Consider the following 26883-nt stretch of genomic DNA (forward strand, 5'->3'; position numbering starts at 1 on the left):
ACTAAGCTCCGGGGAAAATGAGTGCAACTGCACAGTATTTGCCTTTAGAAATTCAACTCCAATGTCCTGACTAGCAGCTCAGAGAAACATACTAATGAACTTTAGAAAGAGTTGCTCTCAGTGGGGTCCCTGATAGGTGGTGCCACATCCCTAGGTTTGACAAAAAGAAAATTTCCCCTGGTTGTGGGACTTTTCAGGCACTCATAGAAAATGAGAAAAAGTTTTCTATGAGTGCCTGAAAAGTCCCGCAACCAGGGGAAATTTTCTTTCTTTACTAATGAACTTTAAGTAAAATGCTTGTGCACGACACAAGAATGAGTAAAAGTTTAGTAAACGGAGATTAAAATTGTATCATCTTTACACATTTAAAGGAATCCAGCAAAAGGTAGATGAACTCCTTTTCTTTTATGTACTGATGAGAAATGGATTACCAGTGAACGGGACACCTAAGAAATGGTATGGAGACAGGCTGAACGCCCCCCACCCTTCCTTCTGCAATCATTAGAAGAAAGCTTTTTTTTTTTTTGGCGGAACTTTTTATTTAAAAAAAGGCTGCAACGAAATACAGTTCCAAGTAATAACATAACAGTGCTGGAAATTACAATTCACTAAACCGTTTCACAAATGCAAGCTTCTTGGTGACCAAGGATGAGCAGAGAGAAGAGAAGGTCTTCAGAGCTTGTTTGTAGATCATGACGGAGAACAATATTTAACATTTAGCTAGAGCCTGCATTATATAAAATTATTAACCAATAAATGGTGAAGGAAAGGAATACATCAATTTCTTACATTATGAAATGCACTACTAAATTATGTCTACAAGGAGACCAATGTACATGGCACCTATCCACTAAAAGGGACGGGGATATGATGCCATATTAGGTTGTTGCGTTGGTGCACCACGAAGAGCCTGGCCTACTGCCTGACCCATCAAATGAGAGAGTGCTGGCCCACTTTGAATGAGTGTGTCTAAAGCCTTCTGCACACTAGGGTTGTCAACATTTATACCAGACGATGTTCCTGGTCTTTGACCTGGAACACTGCCAGGTCCCTGGACACGATTTTGAAGTTGTCCAAACAGGTTCTGCATTTGAGGAGATAGGCCAGGGCGAGGTGCTGCACTTCTAACTGCTAATCCTGCAACCATGGTATTAGATAGTTGATTTGCTGTTTGCTGAGATCTTTGTGGGGGTGGACCAAGAATTCCTGCATCCATCGATGCTGCTGGTCGTTGCTGAGTGTTGGATAGATTGCCATAGTTCTGGTTTGAGACAGCTGACCCTGCAGGGTTGACTTGGTTAGATGCAGTAGAACCTCCACTGTTGAACAGACTGAGAATTTTAGCCTGCAGCTCTTGTTGAGAGCTGCTCGTTGTCTGAGGTGCTGCAGTAGCAGAGCTTAATTGTTGAGTCAGCTGGAGTGTCTGACTGCCCGCAAGAGAAGATTGGGCATTAAGAGAAGTTGCTGGTGCAGTTTGTCTCGAGAGTTGTGCTGCAAATCAGGAAGATTATGTGAATTAAATTTTGTGGGATTAAATCAGAGGGAAAAAAAAAAAAAAAAAAACAAACACACACACAGCACAAATTAAACACAATAAAACTTACATGTTAAGGAGTCACCAGCCATGGCCAATAATCTCTCTTTCCGTTGCTGTAAATATAGGATGACTTTGTCTATTTCTTCAGCTGTCACATATCTATTGTCTGCCAACAAGCCTATGATTGTCATTATTCCAGGAGGATGACCCCCCCTTATTCCCTCATCTAGAGCACCACGCTCTCTTAATATAGCTTCTGCCGACAACTTGGCAGCTTGCCGTGCAATGTCTTCACGTTCCTTCTCGCGTGAGTCTGTTTTGTACCGCTCAAAGCTTCTCGCCACAAGAAGCATTGCATCAGCAATTGGCATGTTCCGATGTTCTGTAAAAATAAAAATGACATACCAACTTCAAGACAAATAACCACAAAATACTGCAACTTTCAGGTATAGAGCTCAAATATGCAACTCTTGTTTATTATTAATAAAGAATAAAAAAAAAAAAAAAAAAAAATCAGAAAATTGACAACTCACATGGCATACTTTTTGTCTCAGGGCTTGTTGACACTAGCGGTTACATTATAACACATCATCAGAAAGGATTCATTGGGGGGAGGGGGGGGGGGGGGGGGGGATTTACTAGAACTGGTGCAGCTGTGCAATGTAACCAATCAGCTTCTAGGTTTTATTGCAGGGCTTGACAAATTTGCTTTGAATCTAGGGGCCAGCTAAAAAAAGTTAGGAGCCAGTTTTAGCAGTGTGGATTGTCAGCGCCCCAGGGAAAGGCAAGTATTTTGCGCCCCCCTAACTTACTTACTGCAGAGCGGGCCCGTCAACTCCAATGCAACACCATTTTGTCAGGTTTATAGGCTGGCCAAAAAGAATGACACTAAAAACCTGTTATAGGGGGAAACTCATTATTCAAATGCATCGTGACTGCGGCATGTTAAACACCCTCTTCTGCTGCCTATTCTAGCTTAAGGGTGTCTGTTGAGCGGTGGCAAAAGCTTGCATCTACTGCACATCTACTGAAGCCTTAGTGACACTTTAAATAAAATACAAAAAAAGATGAAAGAAGTACCCTAACGCTGCTGATCTTCTGCTGCCTCTTTGCCGCCACTTCCTGCCTACATGTGTCCCCCAGGGTGATTCCACTCATTGCTCTGGTGCGTTTCTGGTCACCATAAAATACTGGAGTCCAGCTGTACATAAAGAGTGGCAATTGTTAACAGGGCTTTATCAGAGGACATAAAAGGATTCTTCTAAAGCATATCCACCTGCCTCATCTCCCATCCTCCACCTCAAAGCACACCGTAAACCTTTCAAGAAGTGCACTATTGGATAGCACACTGGCTCAGCATGTCGCAGCATGCACACACAGCCCAGGTACCCCCCTTGCTCCATCCTCCACCAGCTTGGCGGCAATGTGGCACGAGCAGAAGAGTGCTCCCCCAGAGAAAAGCCATTAATCCTTGGACTTTGCTCAGGCATTGGGGAGCAGGAGGGCCGCCTGAGAGGAGTCCAGCCCCCTCTCCTCCCATGTCACGCGCAGCCGGACATCAGACTACTTCATGCCTCCGGGGAAAACATGAAGACCTGACAGGGTAGGGAGCAAAGGATCAGCTGTCCGGAACTCTGAGCAGCGTGTCCGAGGCATCAGAAGTTGCAGTGAGTGGGCTGGCGGCAGCCCTGGCACTAGGACGCAGTTTCTGGTCGCCATGGGTACCTGGGGTTTTCCGAGCCCTGTTTTATTGTAAAAGATTAATTGAACAAGCTGAAGTGAGCTGGTGATTGGCTACTATGCACAGCTGCACCAGTTTGTGTGAATCAGTTTTAGTAAATCTTACCATTTACTTTGTTTAACTTCATTAAAATGTCAGTGACAGGTCATGCATTTTTCACCACAGTGGGCTACAGCATGTTCTACTTTTTTCAGCACAGTGAACTGAACAGGACACAAGCATATGGTGCAAGTCCTAGCAATGTTTTCATTAGAGATTTGAAGGGTGAAAACCCTAAGACTCCATTCACACTTGTGCGACTTGTCCCTGAACTTTGGACATCAAAGTCGCATGACAAGTCGTTCCCAAGTTTTCCAATAATTACCATTCATATATGTGTGACTTAAAGTTGCAGCAACTTCAGAGTAGTTCATGCACTACTTTGGTCTGACTTTCATGCAACTTTAGTTCCATAGACTTCAATGTTAACCCTCAAAAGTTGCATGAAAGTCATAGCAAAATGTTAAAATGCGGCAGTTGTCCATAAGTACTGGTCAAAGCCAAAGTCGTATCCAAGTATGACCCGTCTAAAGTTGCACTCCAAAGTCAGCACAACTTTGTGGAGTCGTGCAAGTGTGAATGGAGCCTTAGCTTGGTTGAAAAAAAAAAAAAAAAAAACAAACAGTTTTAAAGGGGGCACACCCACTGTGAAAGGTTACTTCTTCCCGAAGGTCAAATTTTAGCAGTTCAAAACATGCTTTAAACAATACAATCACATTACTGAATATATTTGCACTTTCTGAAGATGTAAAAACCAAAACGAGTACAGAGCAGAGCTGCCTGAAGCACTTGTTCTTTCTTCCCATTCTTGAAGTGGAGATATGGCAAATCAACACTGCAATGCCTGGTGACAGGGTGACCTTTTAGCAAGCCTAGGTATCCTCATCTGGCAAGCAAAGTGGTATATATATTCTACTTAAAAAGCCATTGTAAGGACTGCACCACACTAATTCTACAGAAACAGATTGTGCTGGATGTGTTCTACTGATGTTAGTTTGTTACTTTTAGTTTACTCAAGTGAAGGAACTGAAAAAAGTTAGGAAATCCATTAGCTAAAAGTTCACATGGAATTTAAATTTGTGTGACTCATTCTAACATCCTGTTGCAGTGACAACAGGATATAGAACTGCACGATGCTTTATAATGTATCAGTTCATTCTTTTAGATCAATGGAATGAACTTCCACCTGTAGGGGAGGTCAGTTTGACCTCTTAAAGACCAGGCCTTTTTCTGACAATTCTTGCTTACAAATTAAAATCCGTATTTTTTGCTAGAAAAAGGACTTCGAACCCCCAAACATACATACATATATATGTATATATACACATACACACACACACACACACACACACACACATTTTAGCAGAGACCCTAGAGAATAAAATGGCAATTGTTGCAATCTTAAATGTCACACTATTTGCGGAGAACTCTTTCAAAGTTTTTTGGGAAAAAAATACACTTTAATGAAGAAAAAAAAGCAGTAAATCAAGCCCAATTTTTTTTGTAGAATGTAAAAGATGTTACCCCGAGAATCGTGATCTTTATTCTAAGCAAAAAAAAAATTGGATTTTAGTAAGGACTTACCGTAAAATCCTATACTCTGGAGTCCTTTGACAGACGCAGCTCTCAATGCTTCTTCACTATTGGGTTATGCGCCATCTACAGGAGTAGACTAGGCAGTGAAAAGTTTTCATTCGACACGCCTATAGGGGCTGTGTCTCACGACAAAACCCCAGACACTGTGCTCCCAAATCAGTTTCGTAGCAAGCAGTGAAAGACACAACCAATCCCAAAGTAGAGGGACGGGAGCTGCGTCTGTCAGAGGACTCAGAGAAAAGGATTTTACGGTAAGTTCTTACAAAAATCCAATTTTCTCTATCGTCCTTTGACAGACGCAGCTCTCAATGCTTCTTCACTATTAGGACGTCCCAAAGCAGTGTAGGCATGAGGGGTGGGAAGAACGCAACCAACTGTTAACGTACATCCAAGGCTAAAACATAGCCAACTGGGTGACAAAAGTTCAATTTCAAACCAACAGGAGCTTATCTCAAAAACAAAAATTCACCCCCGTAAAGAGAAAACCAAGTCTCTTTGCAAACAGCAGCCTGCAAAACCTTGCGGCCAAAGGAAGCAGCCGAAGATGCCAACAAATCAACTTTATAGAATTTTGTAAAAGTGTGCACAGACGACCAAGTCGCCGCTTTACGCACCTGAGCAACAGAAGCCTGACGGCGAAAAGCCCAAGAGGCACTTAGCGCTCTAGTAGAATATGCCCTCACAGGGAAATTAGGAACCGGACCCTTTAATGAATAGGCCTAAACAATTGTCTGCCTGATCCATTTTGATATGGTCTCAGCAGACGCTGCCGAACACTTACGAGATCCCTCAGTAAGGACAAACAAAGAATCAAATGTCCGAAGAGACTCCGCGGCTGACAGGTAAACCCTGACCGCCTGAACCACATCCAGCGAATGCAAGGCAATTTGCTTGGGATGCTTGGGCTTCGCACAGTGCGAAGGCAAAACAATATCTTCATTGAGGTGGAAAGCAGATACCACCGTAGGGAGAACAGATTTATTAAGTCGTAGAACAACCATATCCTTATGAACGACCAAATAAGGCGAACGGCAGGACAGAGCCGCTAACTCAGACCTGCGGGCAGAAGGGATAGACACAAAAAAGGCAACCTTCTGAGACAACAAAGGCAGAGCTATTTCCCTAATATTTTCAAAAGGGAGGTCGTTGAAGAATTGACAAAACCAAATTCAGATCCCATGCGGCAAAGGGGATCTCCTCTGCGGAGCCAGATGACGCACCCCTTGATTAAAGGTGTGGATCAAGGAATTAGACGCTAAGGGGCGTTGGAAGTGAATGGCTAAGGCCAACACCTGACCTTTAATCATACCTAAAGCCAAGTGTTGCTCAACCCCTTTCTGTAAGAAGGCCAAGACCCTCACCACCGAAAAGGAGCGAGGAAGCAATATACAGCTTCCAAGAACGAAGATAACTCTTCCTGGAAGTAGCCTTCCTAGCTCTCAAGGTAGGCATCACAGAATCAGAGAGGCCTCTGTCTCTCAACACCTGGTCTTCAACAGCCACGCCGTTAAAGCCAGCAACCGTAAAGCGGGATGGAAGATCGGCCTTTGAGACAGCAGATCCTCTGAGGCAGCCGCCAGGGAGGATTGACGTCCATCTTTACCAGATCCGCGTACCAAGACCGGCGAGGCCAGGCTGGGGCCACCAGAATCACCGGGACCTGTTCCACCGCCAACCTGCGGAGGAATCTTAACAAGAGCTGTATAGGAGGAAAGGCGTAAATCAGCCGATATCAGTTCCAAGGCACCCCTAATGAGTCTGTGGGGTTAGACAGAGGGTCTCGAGCCCTGGACACAAACCGCTCTACCTATATGGTCAGACCCACCTCCGCAATTCCCCATCGGGTACACAGGAGACAAAAAAACCTCTGGCTGTAGGGACAGTTCCCCCTGATCCAGAACCTGACAACTCAGGTAATCCGCCTGCCAATTCTCCACACCTGGAATGTGAACAGCGGAGAGAGCCGCAACATGTGCCTCGGCCCAAATCAGGATCTTGGCCACTTCCCTGGCCGCCCGGACACTCTTGGTGCCCCCCTGATGATTGTAGACCACAGCCTTGGCATTGTCAGATTGTACCAAACCGGAAAGCCGTGCAGCTGAGGCGTCCAATGGAGCAGGCAGAGTTTGATCGCCCTTAGCTCCAGGACTTTCATCAGTAAGGAAAATTCCTCTGTCAACCAAGTTCCGTGGACCAAAAGATTGTCCCGTACTCCACCTCAGCCCGACAGGCTGTCATCCGTGGTGACCACCGTCCACAACAGCGGCAGAAAGAACCTGCCCTGGCTCAGAGTGGGCGACAGAAGCCACCAAGAAAGCTCCGACCTCATGAGACGACTCAGACATATGTCCAAGGACTGCGGGTCCCTCCTCCACTTGACAAGGATCTCTGTAGAGGCTGTGTGTGAAATTGAGAAAATGGGACCGCCTCGAAGGTCGACACCATCAGCCCCCAAGGACCTCATACACGTCCGCAGGGAGGAGAGACCGTTGTCCATCAGCAACCTGCTCTTGCCCTGCAAGGTCTGAAGTTTTTCCTCTGGAAGAAAGACCCTCGTCTGAGAGGAGTCTAAGATCATGCCCAGAGCCAGATGCCCGGAGTCAGCGTAGACTTCTGGAAGTTGATGGTACACCCGAACTCCCAAAGTGTCTGAACCGTGAATGCCAGATCACCCGACAGGGTGACATGAGAGCTTGCCCTCAACAAGAGATTGTCCAGATATCGGAGGATCGCAATCCCCTTTCTGCGTAGCAAAGCCAGCACTGGGGCCAAAACCTTGGCGAAGACCCTGGGGGCAGAGGCTAGGCCAAACGGTAATACCACAATTGAAAGTGCTCCTCCGCCACTGAGAAATGGAGATACCGCTGATGAACACCGCAGATCGCATCATTTACAGCTATGGAGGCCAGAAAGTCCCCTTGATAAAGACGCTACCACCGACCAAATGGATTCCATCCGAACTTCTGCATTCGCACAAAGCGGTGCAGTGATTCGAGGTCCAGAATTGGATGCACCTTTCCTGCCTCTCTGGGCACTGAACAGGTTTGAATAAAAACCTCAAAACAATTCCTGCTGAGGAAACGGCACAATCACTCCCCGTGCAAGGAGAGTCTGCACTGCCTCCCTGAGATCCTTCAATCGATCCAGGGAAGATAGATGGAGGTTTGATGAAAAGAACCTGTCTGCTGGGTAAAACCGAAAATCGATCTTGTACCCTGAACGAATTAGTCTGTGAACCCAATTGTCCTGAATCAGAGACGTCCAGGGTTCTTGAAAGTAACGCAGACGTCCCCCCCCCACCCCCAACCAGAATTGGGTGAGGACGCCCCTTCACGTAGAAGAGGATTTGTCCGCCCAAACAGACCGGCTAGTCTCAGGCTTACCCGACCAAGCCTTCCTGTTTCCTCCAGAGGCTCTGAACTATTTACCGTTTGCTTGCGCCCTTGCGGCACAAAAAAAAAAAGGCCTGTGAGCTATGAAAGAGGGTCCCCTCTTACTGCGAGGTGCCTTGCCTTTGAGGATTGGGGTAGCAGAGAACTCTTAACCCCGTTAGGCCCTTGATTAACTCATCCAAGGCGTCCCCAAACAGGCGTTCACCCAAAAAATGGGAGATCAGTTAAGGCATTCTTAGAAGCCTGGTCCGCCGATGAGCTCTGCAGCCACACCATGCGGCGTATGGCAATCCCCACCACTGACACTCTAGCAACCAGAGGAGCCACGTCCCGGGCCGCAGCACACAGGTACACCAGGGCCTGGGCAATCTGGTCCGTGAGCTCTTTAGAGCCAGAGGAACTGTCTCAGCGTTCAAGTTACCCCTAAGCACGGCAACCCATTCTGTAACCGTCTGAGAAACCAGGACGGATGCGAATACAGGTTCAATTATCGAGCCCGCCAGCAAATGCAGGTGGCAGGAAAGGGATTCCACCCATCGGTCCATCAGGTCCGTAAACACCGGGGAGACTTCTACAGGTGCCACAGTACAATTGTTCTGGAAACAGGGTGATCCACCTTATTTGAGACTGAGTCAGCAAAGGTATAACAGCATTTAAAGTGCTTTTGCATCACTAGTACGTGCTTAATGCGCCATTGCTCATTCACCATATCATGAAAGTCTTAAGGACAAGGGAACACCTGACCCGACTTCTGGGCTTTTGCAGGAGGCAAAAACTACGCGCTGTCCTGACTGTGTGGGCTCATCATCCATTTTCAAGAGAGACTGCGATCCGGATGGCCCGCCATGCACACTAATAAACTCAAAGGGGGATTGTCTTTACCTTGGGACTCCATTTTGCAAGATTTAGAAAGGAAAAAAAAAAAAAAAAAAAGGTGCACTGGCCCTTTAAATCGCGATCGCGGTCCTCACCGCTGTACCGCGATGTATGCAGAGTCCCCCTTAACAGCTGTCCTGAGCCAAGTTTGCCCGAGGAATACCCAAAGGAACAAAACGCCTTACTTTATCACCTCTGAGAAGTAGCTGCTCTGTAGTATAATTTCCAGCATGAAAACGTCTGAGAGGAAGTTACATATCACCACTAGAGGCCGCACACCCCGTGTAGCCTCAGGCTATAATAAAATGGTCCCAATAGTAAAGTATAGGACGCTTAGGGAAAATGGCCGCTGCCCTTACAGAGAGCCTATGCCCACACTTAAAATGGCGGCCGAAAATGGCACCAAGCGCTCAGGACCCCAGACATGAGGCCACCGCGGGAATCCACCTCAAGGGACCCCCCCCAGGACAAGGTAACATCTTTTACACCCCCCCAACGTGTCAGGCGCCGACTATAGCACCCCCAGCGGGAGCGGGGCAGGTAGGGCCTGTCCTGATAAGCCTGGGGGGATCTTTCAAAGAAACCCAGGCCTGTTATCCTCAGGAGTGGGCCCAAATCTCCCCCTCAGAGGTCCGTCTCAGGGACGCTGGGGGTGTTGCATCACTCACCATACCATGGACCAGGTGGGCTCCGCTCCGAAACAGCTCGTCTCCCACCCTTAGTGGGGGTGCTGCCAGCCAAAGAGGGGTATGCTGCGACTCAGGGCGTTCCAGGTCGATGAGTCCCGGTGAGGCATCTGCTCGCAGGCTTGTCCCCATCCACCGGGGCTCTGTCGTGGCGAGGCCTGGGCGGACCACAACCTGCTAGCTAATGATAGTGAGTGAAGTAAAATGAACATAAAAACCTTCTTAAAAGAAAAAAAAAAAAAAATGAGACCGGAGTCCCAGCGGGAAACCTAGGTCCTACAACTTAGCTAGGCAGCAAGAAACAGATTTGAGAGCACAGTGTGTCTGGGGTTATGTCGTGAGGGACAACGCCTATAGGCGTGTCGAGTGAAAACTTTTCACTGCCCAGTGTACTCCTATAGATGGCGCATAACCCAATAGTGAAGTAGCATTGAGAGCTGCGTCTGTCAAAGGACTCCAGAGTATAGGATTTTACGATAGAGAAATTGTGATTCTCATTTTATCCAGAGTCATGCAGCTCTAGGACAAAAAAAAAAAGAACCCCAAAAAAACTCTCAGTAGAAAGAGGCATCTAAAACCTCTCAATTAGCCTTCTAAATGCCGTTCCCTTTTTTTCCCCTCTCAACATCTGTACCACTGACAATGCATCAAACAGATTGAAACAAACGTGAAATTTCCACCAATAGGGCCATGGGTAGCAGCAGAAACATATCTACCCCTCATCCACTCTGGCAAAAGCTGAAGAATGTTTAGGCTATAAAGTACTACTGTAGCGCTTTTATCAAAAAAAAAAAAGCCCACACAGGAACTTACTAGAAGCACTCACTGTAAAACAACATTTGTGGACATGGATCCTATGCATTTATATGAAAATGCAGTAAATAATGTAAACACTTATTCTATTCTACAGGCATCGGAAAAAGCAATCTACTATTTAAGATGATGAAACACATCAGTAGAAAAGGCAAGTAGAGCGCTGTGTAATATACAGAGGATATACACTCACCAGCCACTTTATTAGGTACACCTGTTCAATTGCTTGGCAACACAAATTGCTATTCAGCCAATCACGTGGGAGCACCTCAATGCATTTAGGCATCTAGACGTGGTTAAGATTACTTGCTGAAGTTCAAACCGAGCATCAGATTGGGGAAGAAAGGAGATTTAAGTGACTTTGAACGTGGCGTGGTTGTTTGTTTCAGACAGGCTGGTGTGAGAAGTTAAAAAACTGCTGATCCGCTGGGATTTTCATGCATAAGCATCTCTAGGGTTTACAGAGAATGGCCCGATAAGAGAAAATATCCAGTGAGCGGCAGTTGTGTGGACGAAAATGCCTTGTTGATATCAGAGGTCAGAGGAGAATGGACAAACTGGTTTGAGATGATAGAAAGGCATCAGTAACTCAAACAATCACTCGTTACAACCAAGTTATGCAGAACACTATCCCTGAACGTAAAACACATCAAACCTTGAAGCAAATAGGATACAGCAGCAGAAGACCACAATGGATGCCACTCCTGTCAGCTAAAAATAATAGGAAACAGACTACAATTTGCGCAGGCTCACCAAAATTGGACAACAGAGGATTAAAAAAATATTTCAGCTGCAATATTTAGATGGTAGGAACATAATTTGGCATAAACAGGAAAGCATAGATCCATCCTGTCTTGTATCAATTGTTCAGGCTGGTGGTGGTGTAATGGTGTGGGGGATTTTTTCTTGGCACACTTTGGACCCTTAGTACCAATTGAGCATTGTTTAAACGACACGGCCTACCTGAGTATTATTGATGACTATGTCCATCCCTTTATGACTAGACTACAGTATACCCATCTTCTGATGGCTTCTTCCAGCAGGATAATGCACCATGTCACAAAGCTCAAATCATCTCACCACTGGTTTCTTGAACATGACAATGAGTTCACTGTACTCCAATGGCCTCCACAGTCAACAGACCTAAATCCAATGAAGCACCTTTTGGATGTGGTGAACAGGAGATTCGCATCATGGATGTGCAGCTGACAAATCTGCAGTAACTGCGTGATGCGATTATGTCAATACGGACCAATATCTCTTAGAAAGGCTTCCAACACCTATGCCACAAAGAAGTAAGGCAGTTCTGAAGGCAAAAGGAGGTCTAAGGTGTACCTAAAAAAAAATGGCCAGTGAGTCTATATGCCAAAAAAAAAACACAGTCTCTTGGAAGGCCTATTGCTCCGGGTGCAGGTCTCAGAAGCATGTCTAGCTTGGTATGTACAGCAAAAACATAAAAACAGACAGCCCTCCACAGATTTCCCACTGGTAGTCATAGATCAATGATAGGAGGCCCTAGGAAGGGCAAAACATGTCAGAGGGGTACAGCTTAGTTAGGGGCAGAGACTGAATCAACACAGCCAGCTACACACAAACTCACCAGCGGGATCTCCAGTCTCCCGACAGTGTTCTCACCCTGGCTTTTCTAGGACTACAAGAGGCCATTTTAATATACAGGCATGGTCCACTGTTGTCACCATCACAAAACACCCACTAAAATGCCATACAGCCCTGTATGTAGGCCTAACATAGGATGCAAAGAAGTCTAAAAGAGAATCAGCAGCACTGAGATGCAAATGATGAAAGAAAGTTGAACACCGGATTTTATTAAGAAGGCAGTACTTTTGATACTTTTGAGCATTAAACTAGGTTGCTACTAGAAACAAAAACAAAAAAACAAAAAGCAGTCAATGAAATTTTGTACCTCAAACACGAAGAATAGGCTAGGGCTGTCAACAGAATTTCCAGCTGAAGTAACTATCCATCATATTACTCAATGCAGCTAATGCACTTGACCAAGGCACACCTGCAATTTGTAGCTGTATACAAGAACATTGCAACAGCTACAAAAGTAACTCTTTAGTGAGCTAAAAAATCAAGAGAAAACATGTGGAGAGATCTATAGCTGCTACTTAAAAATTGCCCTAGTAATATCAGCCTTGACGGAGCATTCAGTTAAAATGTGCATGGCCCTCTCAATTAGGCTGCTGCTTTTAGATGCAGGCAAGCAGCACATCTGGATCCAGCCGTACCGTTATGACCACACACACACACACACACACACACACACACACACACACACACAATGCAAGTGTGTCCAGTTTGCATGCAACCAGAGGACACTGGCCCAGAATGCAAAGTGTCTGTGCCGCGAACATGGGAGTTCCTTATTGCCTTTAATCGCTCAAAAGAATGATAGCATTTGAACAGTGTCAGCTATGGTCACTGATTTGCACAGGATACAACTCTGGCCATGCAACTGCTTGCACACAACCTGTGCGTGTGACCAAAGCTCCTCCCACATCAGAAAGCTAATCACCCTTATAAAAAGGGCCCTAAGTGTACAAAAAGTCCAGTTAAATAAAAAACTGGGTTGTCCCTAGCAGTAACCTGGTGACTTCAATGCAATTTCTGGCAAATGGCTACTTTTCAAATGCTACAAAAATATAACATTTATCCTCCCACAACTTTAAGATAAATAAAGCACACACACACACCAGAGGGACTACCTTGCGGGGTTCCAAATAGGATGTTCACAGTGCAAGAATGATGTGTCTGGTGTTGCTGAGTTACCACTATAGCAAAAGGTGAGCCTCCCCTAGAAACATCTTCCAAGGCTTGGGTCAGTGAAACTTCTGTGTTTAGAAAGATCAGGTCCACCATCATACCAAGGTCACGGACCTTACGCCCCACAGTTTCTGCATATTCCCTGGAGGAAAGGTGGTGAGGGGATAAAAAGACAATTATGTTAGTCAACGTAAGCCACTGGTCTCACTGAAAGAAAGATGATAAACCATATCTGCAATCTTACTTTGACTGTTTGTTAACCACCACAACAGAGCAATCAACAGGGCGCTCAGCATCAATCTTTCTTTGAATTTCATCAAAATATTGTCTGTACAATTCTTCACGGCGTCGTTCCTCACGTTTTAATCGATCTAAATATAAAAGCACACTATTTTAAGCATTTATAATTTAAAAGATTTTCCTTTCTATAAAATATGTATACATTGCTTACACAGATCAACACATTTACGAGTTAATGTTACCCCAATCAGTAAAATCTCATATGCTTTATCATAATAATATTTCACTTTCATTAAAAATAATATCTGGTGATCATGAAGGTCTATGTTTTAACAGAAAAGTTTTATTGATAAATAAAGCAGTAACAAAACAAAAAACAACCAATGAGGTACATTGTCGTAGAAACCGAAGCAACAAGAGGAAGAATCACGTGCACAAAAACTTCGGCAGCATATAAGTAAATTCACTTAAGGCAGTACCTAATACGTAGGTATCTGGTAACAAACACATTTGCAGTAAGTCCCGAACCACTGGTTATGTGGGGTCCCCAGGGGAGGAGTGGGCATGGAGAAGGTCTATATTTAGGCACTTCCTTTAATAGGATGACAACACTGTACAAGCCTCAGAAGAATTGCGGTCCTCTATTGACACGTAGACAATAAAAAAAAAAAAAGACAACTGGCACTTTCAACATGCGTAGATATGGTCCACTGTTCTCACTATCAAGAAACTTGCCCTGAGAAAAGCTTTGCAATTATTGCTGGTTACATGCATGTAAATAAGCAGTGGGGAAAAAAACTGGATTTTTGTCTTACCGTAAAATCCTTTTCTCTGAGGTTCACTGACGGACACAGCTCCATATCCTCTTAACCATTGAGTTATACTGCCCCCTACAGGAGTAGGACACTAGGCAGAAAAAAGTTCTGGCTAAGCCTATGGGCAGTCCCAGGGGGTATACGCCCTCTCTGCTATAGGTACTCTGCTTTGTTACAAGCAGTGCCAGAATTACAACTCCACCGCACACATCCACAGAGGGATGGGTGAGTTGTCCCGTCATTGATCATCAGAGAAATGGATTTTACGGCAAGCCAAAAATCCCATTTTCTCTTTCGTTCATTGACGGATACAGCTCCTGATATTCTTAACCAATGGGATATCCCAAAGCAGTGTTAAACATGAGGGGTGGGAACAGCAAAAAATAAATTTTCAAGGCTAACTATAGCCAACCAGGTAAAAAAGGAGCTCAACCAAAATGAGCTCACCTGAAAAAAAAAAATAAATAAATAAATAAACGCACACAAAACACCCTCAAAGAGGACCAGGTCCTCTAAACACAGCCTGCAAAACATTGCAGCCAAAAGAAGCAACTGCAGATGCCAACACATCCACTTTATAAAAGCTTTGTAAAAGTGTGCACCGATGACCAGGTGGCCACCTTGCAAACCTGGGTCACTGATGCAGGACGATGAAAAGCCCAGGAGCAACCAGGCGCACTAATAGAGTGCGCCTTGACAGTCAAAAGGAGGAACCTAACCCTTGATGGAATAGGCCTGAACCACGGTCAGACTGTCTGATCCATCTGGAAATGGTCACAGAGGAAGCGGGCAAGCCACCCTTTCCGAGGCCCATCCGTAAGCACAAATAGTGAGTCTGATTCCCTAAAAGACTCCGTAGCTGCCAGGCACACCCTAATCGCCCAGAATCACATCCAATGCATGCAAAGCAATCTCCTTTGGATGTTTTGGCCTGGGACACAGGGATGCAACACAATGTCTTTATTCAAATGAAAATCAGAGACAACCCGAGGAAGGAACGACGGACAGGGGCGAAGAACCACGTTACCACTGAACCACCAAGTAAGGTGAACAACAGGTAATGCCACCAATTCAGACACCCTGCGCGCAGAGGTGAAAGCCCCCAAAAAGGCCACCTTTCGGGACAGCAAAAGCAGGGGAATCTCCTGAAGATTCTCAAAAGGAGGCTTCTGGAGGACAGAGCACTAATTGAGGCCCAAGGCAGCAACCGAGACCGCACTGGAGGAATCAAGTGCCTAACTCCCTGAAGAAAAATGTATGCACCAAGAAGTGAGTGGCCAAAGGCCATTGAAAGAAGACCGCTAAGGCCAACACCTGGCCCTTGATAGTACTCAATGCCAGTTTCTGCTCAAACCCCCATTGAAGGTCAAGATCTGAGCCACCGAAATAAAGAGCGAGGATGAACCATCATTCAATGTACGTTCTTCCACCTACGATGGTAGATCTTCCTAGAAGTAGATATCCTAGCTTTTAACACAGTGTTGGATTGATCGACTCAGACAAACCTCTATCAATCAGCACCTGCCTTTCCAACAGCCAAGCCGTCAAAGCCGGCGATTGTAAAGCAGGATGGAAGACTGGTCCTTCGGACAGCAGATCCTCCCTTTAGGAGGAAGCTTTCAAGGAACGTCGGCGACCAGCCGCACCTGCGAGGCCACTAAGATAATCGGAATCCCTTCTGCCCCAATCCTGCGTAGAAGTCTTGGCAGAAGCTTGAGAGGAGGGAAGACTTAAATCAGACGATACTGACCCCGCGGGGCCACCAGCGCATCCGTGGCATACACCAGAGGAACCTGTGACCAAGCCACAAACCTCTGCACCTTTCGTTTGAGCTGTGACGCCAACAGATCCACCTCGGGGGTTTCCCAATGGAGACACAACTGATGAAACACCTCCGGATGAAGGTACCACTCCCCTTGGTCAACGCCTGCTGACTGAGGTAATCCACCTGCCAGTTTTCATCCCGGGAATGTGTACGGCGGAGAGGGCTGGAACAAACCGTTCTGCTCAGCTTAGATAGCCGGCTACCTCCAGAGTCGCCAGGACACTTCTTTTGCCCCCCTGGTGATTGACATAAGCCACTGCCATGGCAATTTCCAATTGAATGCGCACTGGACATTCCTGAAGACGATCCTGTTCCAGGCACAGTCTGATCGCTCAGAGTACCAAGACATTGATTGGTAGTCTGGATCTCTTCCAGTGTCCAGACCCCTGTGCCTCCTCAGCCGGACAGGCAGGTATCAGTGTTGACCACTGTCCAATACAAGGGGAGGAGCGGATTATTGTCCCATTTGGCCAGAATCTCCCTTGCAGGGACCTCGTATGGAACTGTGCAAACGGAACCACCTCAAAAGGTAGATACCTTCAGACCCAACAGCATGCAAGTCCGGACTGATGGAACAGCAGGAGACAAATTGCAGCCTGCAATTTCTGAAGTTTGTCCAGAGGAAGGAGCACTCTGGCTAAAGCACCAGAGCAGTAGGAGACTCCGCTCGCAGAAAGAGGTCGTCCAAGTAGCCCAGTACTGCGATCCCCCATTGGCGTAATAAAGCTAGCACAGGGGCCAAGACCCGAGGAAGAGAAGCGAGACCAAAGGGTAACGCCACAAAGTGATAATGCTCCTCTCTCATGGCAAAAGCGGAGGAAGCGCTGGAGACCAACACATATTGGAATGTGAAGGTAAGCGTCCTTGATGTTGGAGGCAAGAAAAATCCCCCTGATGCAGGGAAGCAACCACCGTGCGGACGGACTAGATTCTGACATTCTGCACCCGCACAACACGAAGCAGTTCAGCGTCTTGAGGTCCAGAATTGGATGCACCTTGCCTTCTTTCCTGGGGACTGTAAACCGGTTTGAGTAAAACCCCTGAAAACATTCCAAAGTCGGAACCGGGGCCATCACCCCTTTAAAGTAAAAAGGTCTTCCACCGCCCCAAAAAAACTGTAAGCAGACCGAGGACAGTTGCAACACCCCTGGATAGTGGGGAGAGCGCACCTTCATGCTGAAGGGGCCTTGTCCGTGGGTCTGGAGAAGCCGCTCTTGACTTGCCAGACCAAATTCGCTTGGATCCCCCAGAGGAGGCCTCAAAGGGCTCTGATCCCATGTCAGACCCTGAGGGACGAAAAAACTGCATGAGCAGACAGGGAAGGTCCACGTCTTACGATGAGGGTTCTTGCCCTTAGTAGCCTGCGTAAGAAAGGTACTCTCCTCCCCACGAGGCCTTTAGTTAGGTCATCAGGGTAGCAGCAAACAGGCGATCTTCCTTGAAAGGGAAGATCAGTCAAGGCCTTTTAGGAAGTCTGATCCGCAGACCAGCATTTGAGCCAAAAGACACGCCAAAAGACCCCTGCCGAAACAAGAGCGAAGAGCCACTAGGGGAGCCGTATCTAAAGAGACATCACAGATAAACTGCAGCCCCTGGACCAGATAGTCCGCCAGCTCAGCAAAGGCAGGGGGGAGCTACTTCCCCTCCCAAGTCACGGCACAAAAGCCTAGACCATTCATTCAGAGTTTGCGACAACAGGGCAATGGTGAATGTCGGCCTAAGTGCCGAACCAGCCAGGGTGTACATATTGCGGGCCACAGCCTCCGCTTTCCTGTCAGCTGGGTCCTTAAAGGCCAGGAAATCTTCAACCGGAATCATGGTTGCCTTGTTCAATCTGGAAACTAGAGGGTTTCCACCAGGTACAGCCCCCACAGTAGAACGCCCGGTCACCGCACGCCGCCCCCATAGCCCCAGCGTCCATGAAGGAAAGGGAGGGGGGGGGGGGTGTTGGATGGCAGGTGAGCTGGCCTACAAAGACCACCGGACCGATGAGGGGGGTGCCTAACTGGAAGGAGGGGAAGCCAAGGGGCCGACCGACCCATGGAGGGGCCCACGTCCACCCCAAAACCCTCCAGGGGGTGACAGTTACTTACCATACCTGGAACCAAGGCGGGCACCGCTCCAGACAGAACCTCCTCTCAATCAAAATGGAGGGCTGTCGGGCAGGAGGAACGCTGCGACTTGGGCTAATGTCCTACTCCTGTAGGGGCAGCATAACCCAAAGGTTGAGAAGATCAGAAGCTGTGTCCATCAATGAACAAAAGAGAAACATTTAGGACGCAATGCTTAAGCAAAATGTAATTCAGTTAGGGTTTACAACTTCTAAAACATTTGATATACAGCCCTTTAAGTTTAAGGCAATCTACCACAATGGAAGCAGCAAGAGGTGTATTCTGTTACACATAGACCTATTAAGCAGTATAGAAGGAAAATGCATCCAGAACAGGAGAGACCCAGACATTTTCTGAAAGACAAGGTTTCTTTGAAACGTTTTACAATACCATCTGGTAAGGTACATCAGGGAATAAAAAACAGCTTGAAACATTCAATAGAGCAGAGAAAGAAAATATACACACCTTCTGGAAACCTATCGAGGGAGTCCCTAAGCCGATCAAACAAATCATCTCTCTTTCTATAGAAATCATCAAGGCGAAATTTATCAGCAATGTCGTCGACTCTGAAGGAAATAAAACGCCAATCTGAGAAACCTTTCAACAGGAAGCATCAGATTCAACATTTATATACAACAGTAAAAGTTCAGTAGAAAGCAATGATGTTGAAATTAAAAGACCCCGATGCCAAACCCACAGCCCTATATTCCTTATTTTGCAGCCATTGTGCCCCAATAGCGAATAATCAGTGTTTTGTCTAGGAGTTTATTTCTAGGGCAGTAATGGAAACTATTAAACTGGTTTGTACTAGCTAAAAGTTTTAGTTTATTTTCTTCACACTTTCATGCAGTTAATGGTTTTCTCTTTTTATGTATTTTTTCACTGACTATATATTGCACCATACTGAAAGGAATATCAAAGTGGTGCCAGATTTTTTTTTTTTAAGGTAGTTGTAAGGGGGCTCTCTAGCAGTTTGTTTTGTGTTGCCAGTCTCGGACAGTCACCTGCAGCATATCCCCAGTCTGCAAATATGCCTTTATCATGCCTGCAGTCTGACTATCTCCTGTCCAACCTTTCATACTCCATATGCATTCCTGTCCAACAATTTGGTGAAATCAAGGGCTGCAATGAGACCTCCCTAAATTAAGTAATGTAACCACCACGTGTACAACATGGTAGACCTTGTAATTTAAAGGATTAATGTTAGGTTCACACCTAAGCATTTTTGCAGGCCGCGCCATGCTTTTCTTTGGGGGGGGGGGGGGGGGTTGGGGGATAATGGTGCATGCAATTTTTCAAAAACGCAGCAGCAGGGAAATTTCATGGTCTATTTTTTTTACATAAATAGCAGCTCCTTGCATTTCCACAGAGCAGTGCATTTTCACTGCGTGTGGCTGTGGTTTTTGCTGCGATTCCTGCAACCACATGCAGAAATGTGAACCAAGCCTTACTTTATGTCATAAGTACCAGACAATAGTTAAGCCTCTCAGCACATCACTAGGCATGACATTCAACTAGAACAGCTTATGTTCCTAGGGTTGAAATGGTAAAGACACACGAATGGGCCAGGTTTAATGGTACTAGGTGTCACGGCCTATATCGGCATTCTGTAGAATGGCAATACCATTACATCTATTGAAAAGAAAAAAAAAACACAAAACACGCACATAACACCTATCTTCACTTTCCCCTTTTGCAAAAATGTATTGTACTTTGCATGCAATGTAAAAGTAAATTAAATTACAGTATAGTTCCTCACCTGCCACCTGATTTTAAAGCAAATGGAATAGAGCTGTCTATGGACAGGATAATTTTTATCAGACCTAAAAGTGGTTGTAAACCCTCAGGTAGACCCACATGATACAGAGAAAAAAAATCCTCCTACATAGGTTTTACTTGTTTATCTGCAGTCTTCTCTTCTCTACACCCCTTCAAAAGGGCAGTAAAGTGTTACATTTTTCTTCATCGGTAAGGAGCCCAGAGGAGGGTGTGGAGAGGCTGCAGTGTGTGAGAGCTGATTGGAGGAAAGCAACACACCCCCTCTCCACACAACAGAAAAACTGTTCTGAATAGACAAGCTGACATTTACTATACTGCTGAGCCCCCGCCCCAACACAAAATGTATTGGGGAAACCTCTCAGAAGTGACTCATGCTGATAACAGAGGATGGAAGCACCAGATAGAAACACTTGGAGAGAGATAGAGAAAACACTACAAATATGTGCTTTGCTCAGATTTCATGACTGGAGGTTTACAACTACTTTAAGCCTTGCTAACAATAATCTGGCTATATTATTAGATATGAAACAATGGGCGCTAAAAGGAATAAAGACTGGCTAATAATAAAAAAGTTTCAAGCTTTCCACTCTGCCACTTTCCAATGACATTCTTAAATCACTGGTGAGCTGGGTGGGTGCTGTGCTGGTCTCGTCTCAATATACTGGACATAGTTGTATGGGGGGACATGTTAGTGATAAGTTTATTAAAAACAGACCTGTTCTTTATAACTGCTAAACAAAAACACCAGGAGAGTCCTTAATTATATGGTATAAAGCAGAGCAGTATTAGGAGACAACACAAACAATTCTTGCCACGTGACTTTTCAAAACACACCAACTAGTAGATCAGACTTAAACAGTTAATGAACATTTAATCCTCTGGACCTATTCTGGATACTCTTTTTGGCAAAAAATAAAATTAAAAATAAATCTTGTGCAAAAAAATGACAATTTTCATGTAAACGAAACCTATGAAACTGCAATTCTCGGACTTCTGGTTTGATCTCTGCTAGCTGCATAGGTCAGCAGTCAAAAGGTTTAACACCTTCTCTACATTTCATTCAAGGACATAGCACATCACTCTCCAAAGGGTCTGGCTTTTCATTTGACAGCTGTATTTAGTAAGACAAGTAACAAATGGCTAATAAAATTACAGGAGAATGGGAGGATTGAGCAAATTATAAAAGCAGCTCTTACCCTTGAGGGAATCTCACCTGCCACTAATGCTGAGAAGCAATATGGCAGTTTTGCAAGTACGCATGCAAACTTTTAAAAACGAACAATTTCAAGATTTCCTGACGGAGCTCAATACTGTGTCTCAAGTCTAGGTGTTGTGCTGCTAAAATACTTAAAAATGGGTAAGGCCAACAAAGCAGCGCACTCAAATGAGTGCATATTGTAAAATGAGATTTTCTTTCAGTTTCAATGTGCTTCAAGTTAAATAGAAATAATCAATTGTGGTACTTATGCAATCATGAATATAGTGCAAGTCAGAAATATTCTAGTTTTTAACCTTTAGAAAAAAAAAAATTCAAACCTGTATAATGGATCCCTTGGGTCTCGAGCCTCCCTGTATCGTTCGAACAATGGATCTCTCTCATCTCTTGAATCACGGGTATCACGCACACGAAGATCTCTAGCATCTCTTTTGTCTCTTGTGTCACGAAGGTCCCTGTATTCTCTGGACTCTCGAGTGTCTCTTGTATCTCGGAGATCTCTAAGGTCTCTTGTATCACGAGAATCTCTGCTGTCTCTTGCATCTCTGATGTCTCTTGTATCTCGCGCATCCCTGAGCTCCCTCGTATCTCGAGGATCTCTCAGGTCTCTTGCATCGCGAGCATCACGGAAATCCCTTTCACGACCATCTCTCAAATCTCGAAGGTCACGATCTCTGGGCTCTCTTATGTCTCTTGGCTCACGTCCATCTCGCCCATCACGAGCCGCTCTTGAATCTCTGTCACGTGGTTCTCTACTACCTCTTCTTGGGCTAGAGCGCAGTGGGGAGCGGGAGCGGTCATGTCTTGGTTCCTGGCCTTCTCCAAAGCCATACAAATCTCTGAAGCACCAAAAACAGTTGTTAGTTTAGGTTTCAAAAGTAACAGAAAGCAAAAAAGTATAGAAATCAAGTTTCTATACTTTAGTTCCATCAATTAAAAGGGATCGAGGAGTTCTACAATTAAACGGGATCGAGGAGTTCTACTGTCTTTTTAGAGTCAAGCAATCAGGTCAAGAGCAACAACAGACCTGACATTTACTATACTGCTGTTAATCATTTTTATGCAGTGAAATTAAATCTTTGATACATGATTGACGAGTTCAGTAAGACACCAAATTCAACTTTTTCTTTTTAATGATTGTGTTAAATTGGAGGCTGGACTCAAACCCAAGTTTTAAACGCTCAGTAAAAGGAAGAGAATATAGTGTAGTTTTAAACATTCAATTGGAATAGCAATTGGAATAGAACATATTAGAACAAAAGGGTTTTTGTTGTCTTTCCAGCAGGTGACAGCGGTTCTCGGTTTACTGCGCTTGAAACCATGACTTTTAATTACATTGGAGATGTACACAAATGCCACACAAACTTCAAAACAACATCATTGAGGTCAGTGGCAAGTGGATGTATGAGAAACTGTTTTCCTAGATATGCATGCCCAAATGTTACAAACCTAACACATGCTTACTGACAAAAAGATACATTCCAACTGAAAGGACTCCAGAACTAACCATCGGATGAAGCAGGATACACAAGTTTATTTTGTTTAAATCAAGCGGGTCACACGCAAATAAAGAAAAAAAAAAAAAGAGAACCTGACCGATTGCCAAACCAATACAAGCCAGCCAGGTTTGTGTGGCGATATGATCTCCACTGCTGGGCTATGGTATTCTGACTTTTGCTGCAAGCACTGATTGGATGCTGGTTTTCACCCTGCCAGAATACAAAGGCACAGCCGGGAAGATCCCAGCACTGACATTGCGTGTGTTAATACATACATCTCAGGAAAAGAAAGGGGACATGTGCGATTTATTTTCACCGGATTTTCACAGTGCACGTTTGGCTGCAGATAATCGATCCTGGACACAGCATTTCCCTTTTCCTAAATGCAGCTAAACGGTCTGCAACTAAATGTTGCTAATTGTTATGTATTAATAACATGTTTACTTTGCATTGTGAGTCCGGCTGCTTTTAGAAAAGTATTTTAAACTTAGCTAAACTCTGAAATGTAGACGTCTGTGTGAATGCAGCCTAAAGATTTTAGTGCAACCGATCTAGTTGCAAAAATTACCAAAGTCCCAAATTTTTCAAGTTTTAACCCTTTTTCTGAAACAGTTTGTTTACCATTTCTCTGCAGGCTGCTGGTTCTCTAGTAGAAGGGATATGGGTGGCTGCACTGCCAGGAATGTGTCAACTCCATTTCCCCTGCCGTGTGACCCAGGCTTACCTGCCCCTCCTGGGTGTTCGGGACTTCAATGGCAGGTGCCAGGTTAGAGATCAGTGAACATCATCTGCTGATCTGCCCAAGTAAGAACCTGGAAGCCCTCTGAGCACTTTCAGGTTCAGAGCTATCAACATATGGCTGCTCTGGCTAGGGAAGAAGTTAATGGCGCACAGTATGTGCTCCACCGACTTCAATAGCATGCAGAAATGACATTAGGCACATTAATGTCACATTAGTGACCAAAATCTCTAAAGCCAACATCTTCACTATGCTTTAAGACAGGGCTTTTCAGCTCCCTTGCGATAGTTACGTTTCATAAAACACCTAGAAAATTTGTAAGCCCCCTGACCCCACATACAGATGGAAACGATTTGTGCCACACACATTAGGTATCGCTGCGCAAAAGTAGCCGAAAAGGAGAAATCATTTTAGGGCAGTCATTCATGGTTAAATGCAAAATAGAGAGCTGTATGGGCTTTTACGGCGTCTATGGACAATTTTTGCCATTTCTAGACTTGACATATTTTGTATCTAGTTAGTTACTCGACGCAATTTTAACAAAAAAGTTGAGCAATATTAGCAGCATCACAATTCGCGTGTGGAAAAAAAAAATGCAACCGCCTCCAGTTTATTCTTTAGGGTTTCAGTTTTTAGAAAATGTGTTTTCAGGTGTTTGTAAGGAACAGGCCTAAAATGTTTATTTTTATATGTGCTTGGTAGTATGCTAATGTGGAGTAGTGGCTCGAGGCCAAGGGCTTGAACTATTTTTATTTTTTGGGTTGGTGGGGTAGGAGATGTTTGGGGTTGTTTATTGCATTTCATTTAGCATTCTGTGTATTAGTGTACCACCTTCCCATGTCATTTTCCCCTCTTGCTTTGCAAAAAAGTAAAATAAAGTTTAAAAGGACAGTCTTTTGGTACAAACAGGTCAGGGATAGTTACCCTTTAATGAGCCGTTACACCGTTAAAAATACTTAATTGTTTCTGCTTAGCTTCCTTCAAAAATTATACATTTGATAAAAATTTTGGGAAATTATCTTTTAATTTTGCTTATCCCTAATAACTTGTCAACAAACTAATCGGAAAAAAAGGTGAATAAAAACATGCTGCATTGTATTAAACACATGTAGCAAATGTTTTTAGTGTAGAACCATATTTTAATGCAGCTTCTAGACCAAAAGGTAATCCCTTCTGCATTTAAATATCATTTCTAATGTGAAAGCCTCCACTGCACTTGGTTTTGCATTGTATTATATAGTAGCACTTTTATGGAATGTCAATTACTATGCTAGGAAGCCTGTATGTTAAATTAAACATTTGAGAGGCTATAGCAAGAAACCCAGTGACAGCCTCGGTCTAGCTCAAGATGTAGATGGGATCCCAGCTGCTATTTTTGTTAGTTCCCCTTCTACCACTTTAAGGGCACATGTATGGATATATGGTATTAAAGGATAGGAAATATTGTTTTGGATGCGGCGCAAACTGATGCAGACGAGGCAACCAAGAAGCACCTCTTACTCTGGAAATCGATTAACAGGAGTGGCACTTTTTAAATCCGATATTTGAAATCTTCAAAATTTAAAACAGAATGTCACTTTCCTTTAAGTTGTTTTTACATAGATGGAGCAAAAAGCAAAGCAGCAGAACGCGTACGTATTTAATCCAAGACTGTAGTGTTCATCCGGGATATTATTTCGGCATAAATACATCCAAAAGAAGGAAGAACATTTTATGGGATGAGGTCCAGGTAGGGGATTTGCAACAAAGTGAAGTTACTGCAGGAGTTCTTCCTGGGACCACTTAGGATCAGTCCATGAACAACTCGCAAGTACTTTACCTTCGTGACGGGCTGGACCTGGACGGACCCTTATTCATATTTCTTCTTTCCACTGCTTTGTTAATATCTGAAAAGCACAATTAACCCATCTGTTCAATAGTGTGCAACAGGAGAAAACATTTTATCAAACAAATAAAAACAGATACTAAGGCAACGGATTACAAAGAAGGTTTATTTTCAGTCAGTATAAAGTACCCTGATCTACAGTACATGAATTCAAGATATCGCAAGAAATTGTAGGACATCTCAAAATACTTTACCAACACTCATCTTACAACATAGTTGTAGGTTGTCAGGAAGATCAGCTCAGCATACACTTATAACAAATTTAAGAAAACTCTAAAAATGCAATAAATTATTAGGGCGTCCAGACTGGGGAGAGGGCTCCATAAAATGAAATAGGTTTTCAAGGTACGCATGATGAACCACACAGCATGGTTTTCCCGCTTAGAGTCTTGGTTTTATATTTTTCAAGTTTAGACGTTTGTCAACAAATATAAATGTGCCTAGACGACGATTTTACGATAACCAAAAGATAAGCCGGCACAACGGTATATATCCGCAGTAGGATGAGTTTTTATTGATGCAGAGTAATACAGCCGCAAACTGGTCAACATGTTTTTATGAGAACGTTTTGTTAAGAGGGGAAAAATGCCCCGTTTTCAAAATTATTAGTTAAGAAATGTCTATGCCGTACGTGACCAGGTTGAATGCCCAGGGATGGAGGGGGGAGGCTTGGCGAATGGTCAATGAACAGCACATAAGGTTTAGTGTTGAGTAGAATCAATATATGAACCCGTCTTACTGTAACAAATCAACAAGAGACCAAGTATTGTAATTATTAATGAAGCATACCGTTATTAATTCCACTCTTGGAGATTTATGCCTTGTAAAAATGCGATCACTTTTACCATTTTACCCCATTTTTGCTTAAATGGCAGTCCCTTTGATTGTACCAAGAAGCAGGTTGCGTGAATTAAACTTTTCCCAAAGTTAAGGTCATATATAGTGAAATTCACAAAAATATGAACAGTCTGAGGCTTCCAACGATACAAGGACATGATCTATTAACAGTAGTGATCAAAATTTTACCACCCAGCTTTTAAAGTTGGCTTAAAATAAAAATGCAAAAGACCACAGCACAAGGGCCAGGGTACACAAACAGCCCAACACCATGGATAGTAGGCAATTATAAACCTTACAAGATCTGAGCCACTCTACACTTCAACTGAGTACACCACTGAAGCTTAACATCCTTTGTGGGAGTGACACAAACTTGCATAGTTTGGCCAAATACCTCTGGATTATATATTTTTTGTTTATGTGGGAACATCTTAGAGATCTATTAAGCAGGTAAGGCTGGGAGAATAGTA

General features: G+C 44.3%; 1 protein-coding gene across 3 annotated transcripts in view; it reads right to left on the minus strand.

Annotated features, from left to right (window-relative positions):
• Nucleotides 1-531: 531 nt before the first annotated feature.
• Nucleotides 532-26883, minus strand: part of NCOA5 (nuclear receptor coactivator 5) — a 56699-nt gene continuing 30347 nt past the window's right edge. For 2 of the 3 annotated variants that reach the window (XM_082272378.1, XM_082272376.1), the window contains 7 exons: nucleotides 25511-25577; nucleotides 21774-22292; nucleotides 18924-19024; nucleotides 13712-13838; nucleotides 13398-13609; nucleotides 1605-1919; nucleotides 532-1491 (listed from right to left, as the gene is read on the minus strand). In XM_082272378.1, the coding sequence (XP_082128504.1) occupies nucleotides 851-1491; nucleotides 1605-1919; nucleotides 13398-13609; nucleotides 13712-13838; nucleotides 18924-19024; nucleotides 21774-22292; nucleotides 25511-25548 (1953 nt within the window). In that variant the 5' untranslated portion in view covers nucleotides 25549-25577 and the 3' untranslated portion in view covers nucleotides 532-850. The remainder of the gene's footprint in view (nucleotides 1492-1604; nucleotides 1920-13397; nucleotides 13610-13711; nucleotides 13839-18923; nucleotides 19025-21773; nucleotides 22293-25510; nucleotides 25578-26883) is intronic. The other variant, XM_082272377.1, reaches the window with a different exon arrangement.

The sequence above is a fragment of the Pelophylax lessonae genome (assembly GCF_965119305.1).
Source record: "Pelophylax lessonae genome assembly, chromosome: 11".
NCBI classification, from domain to species: Eukaryota; Metazoa; Chordata; class Amphibia; order Anura; family Ranidae; genus Pelophylax; species Pelophylax lessonae.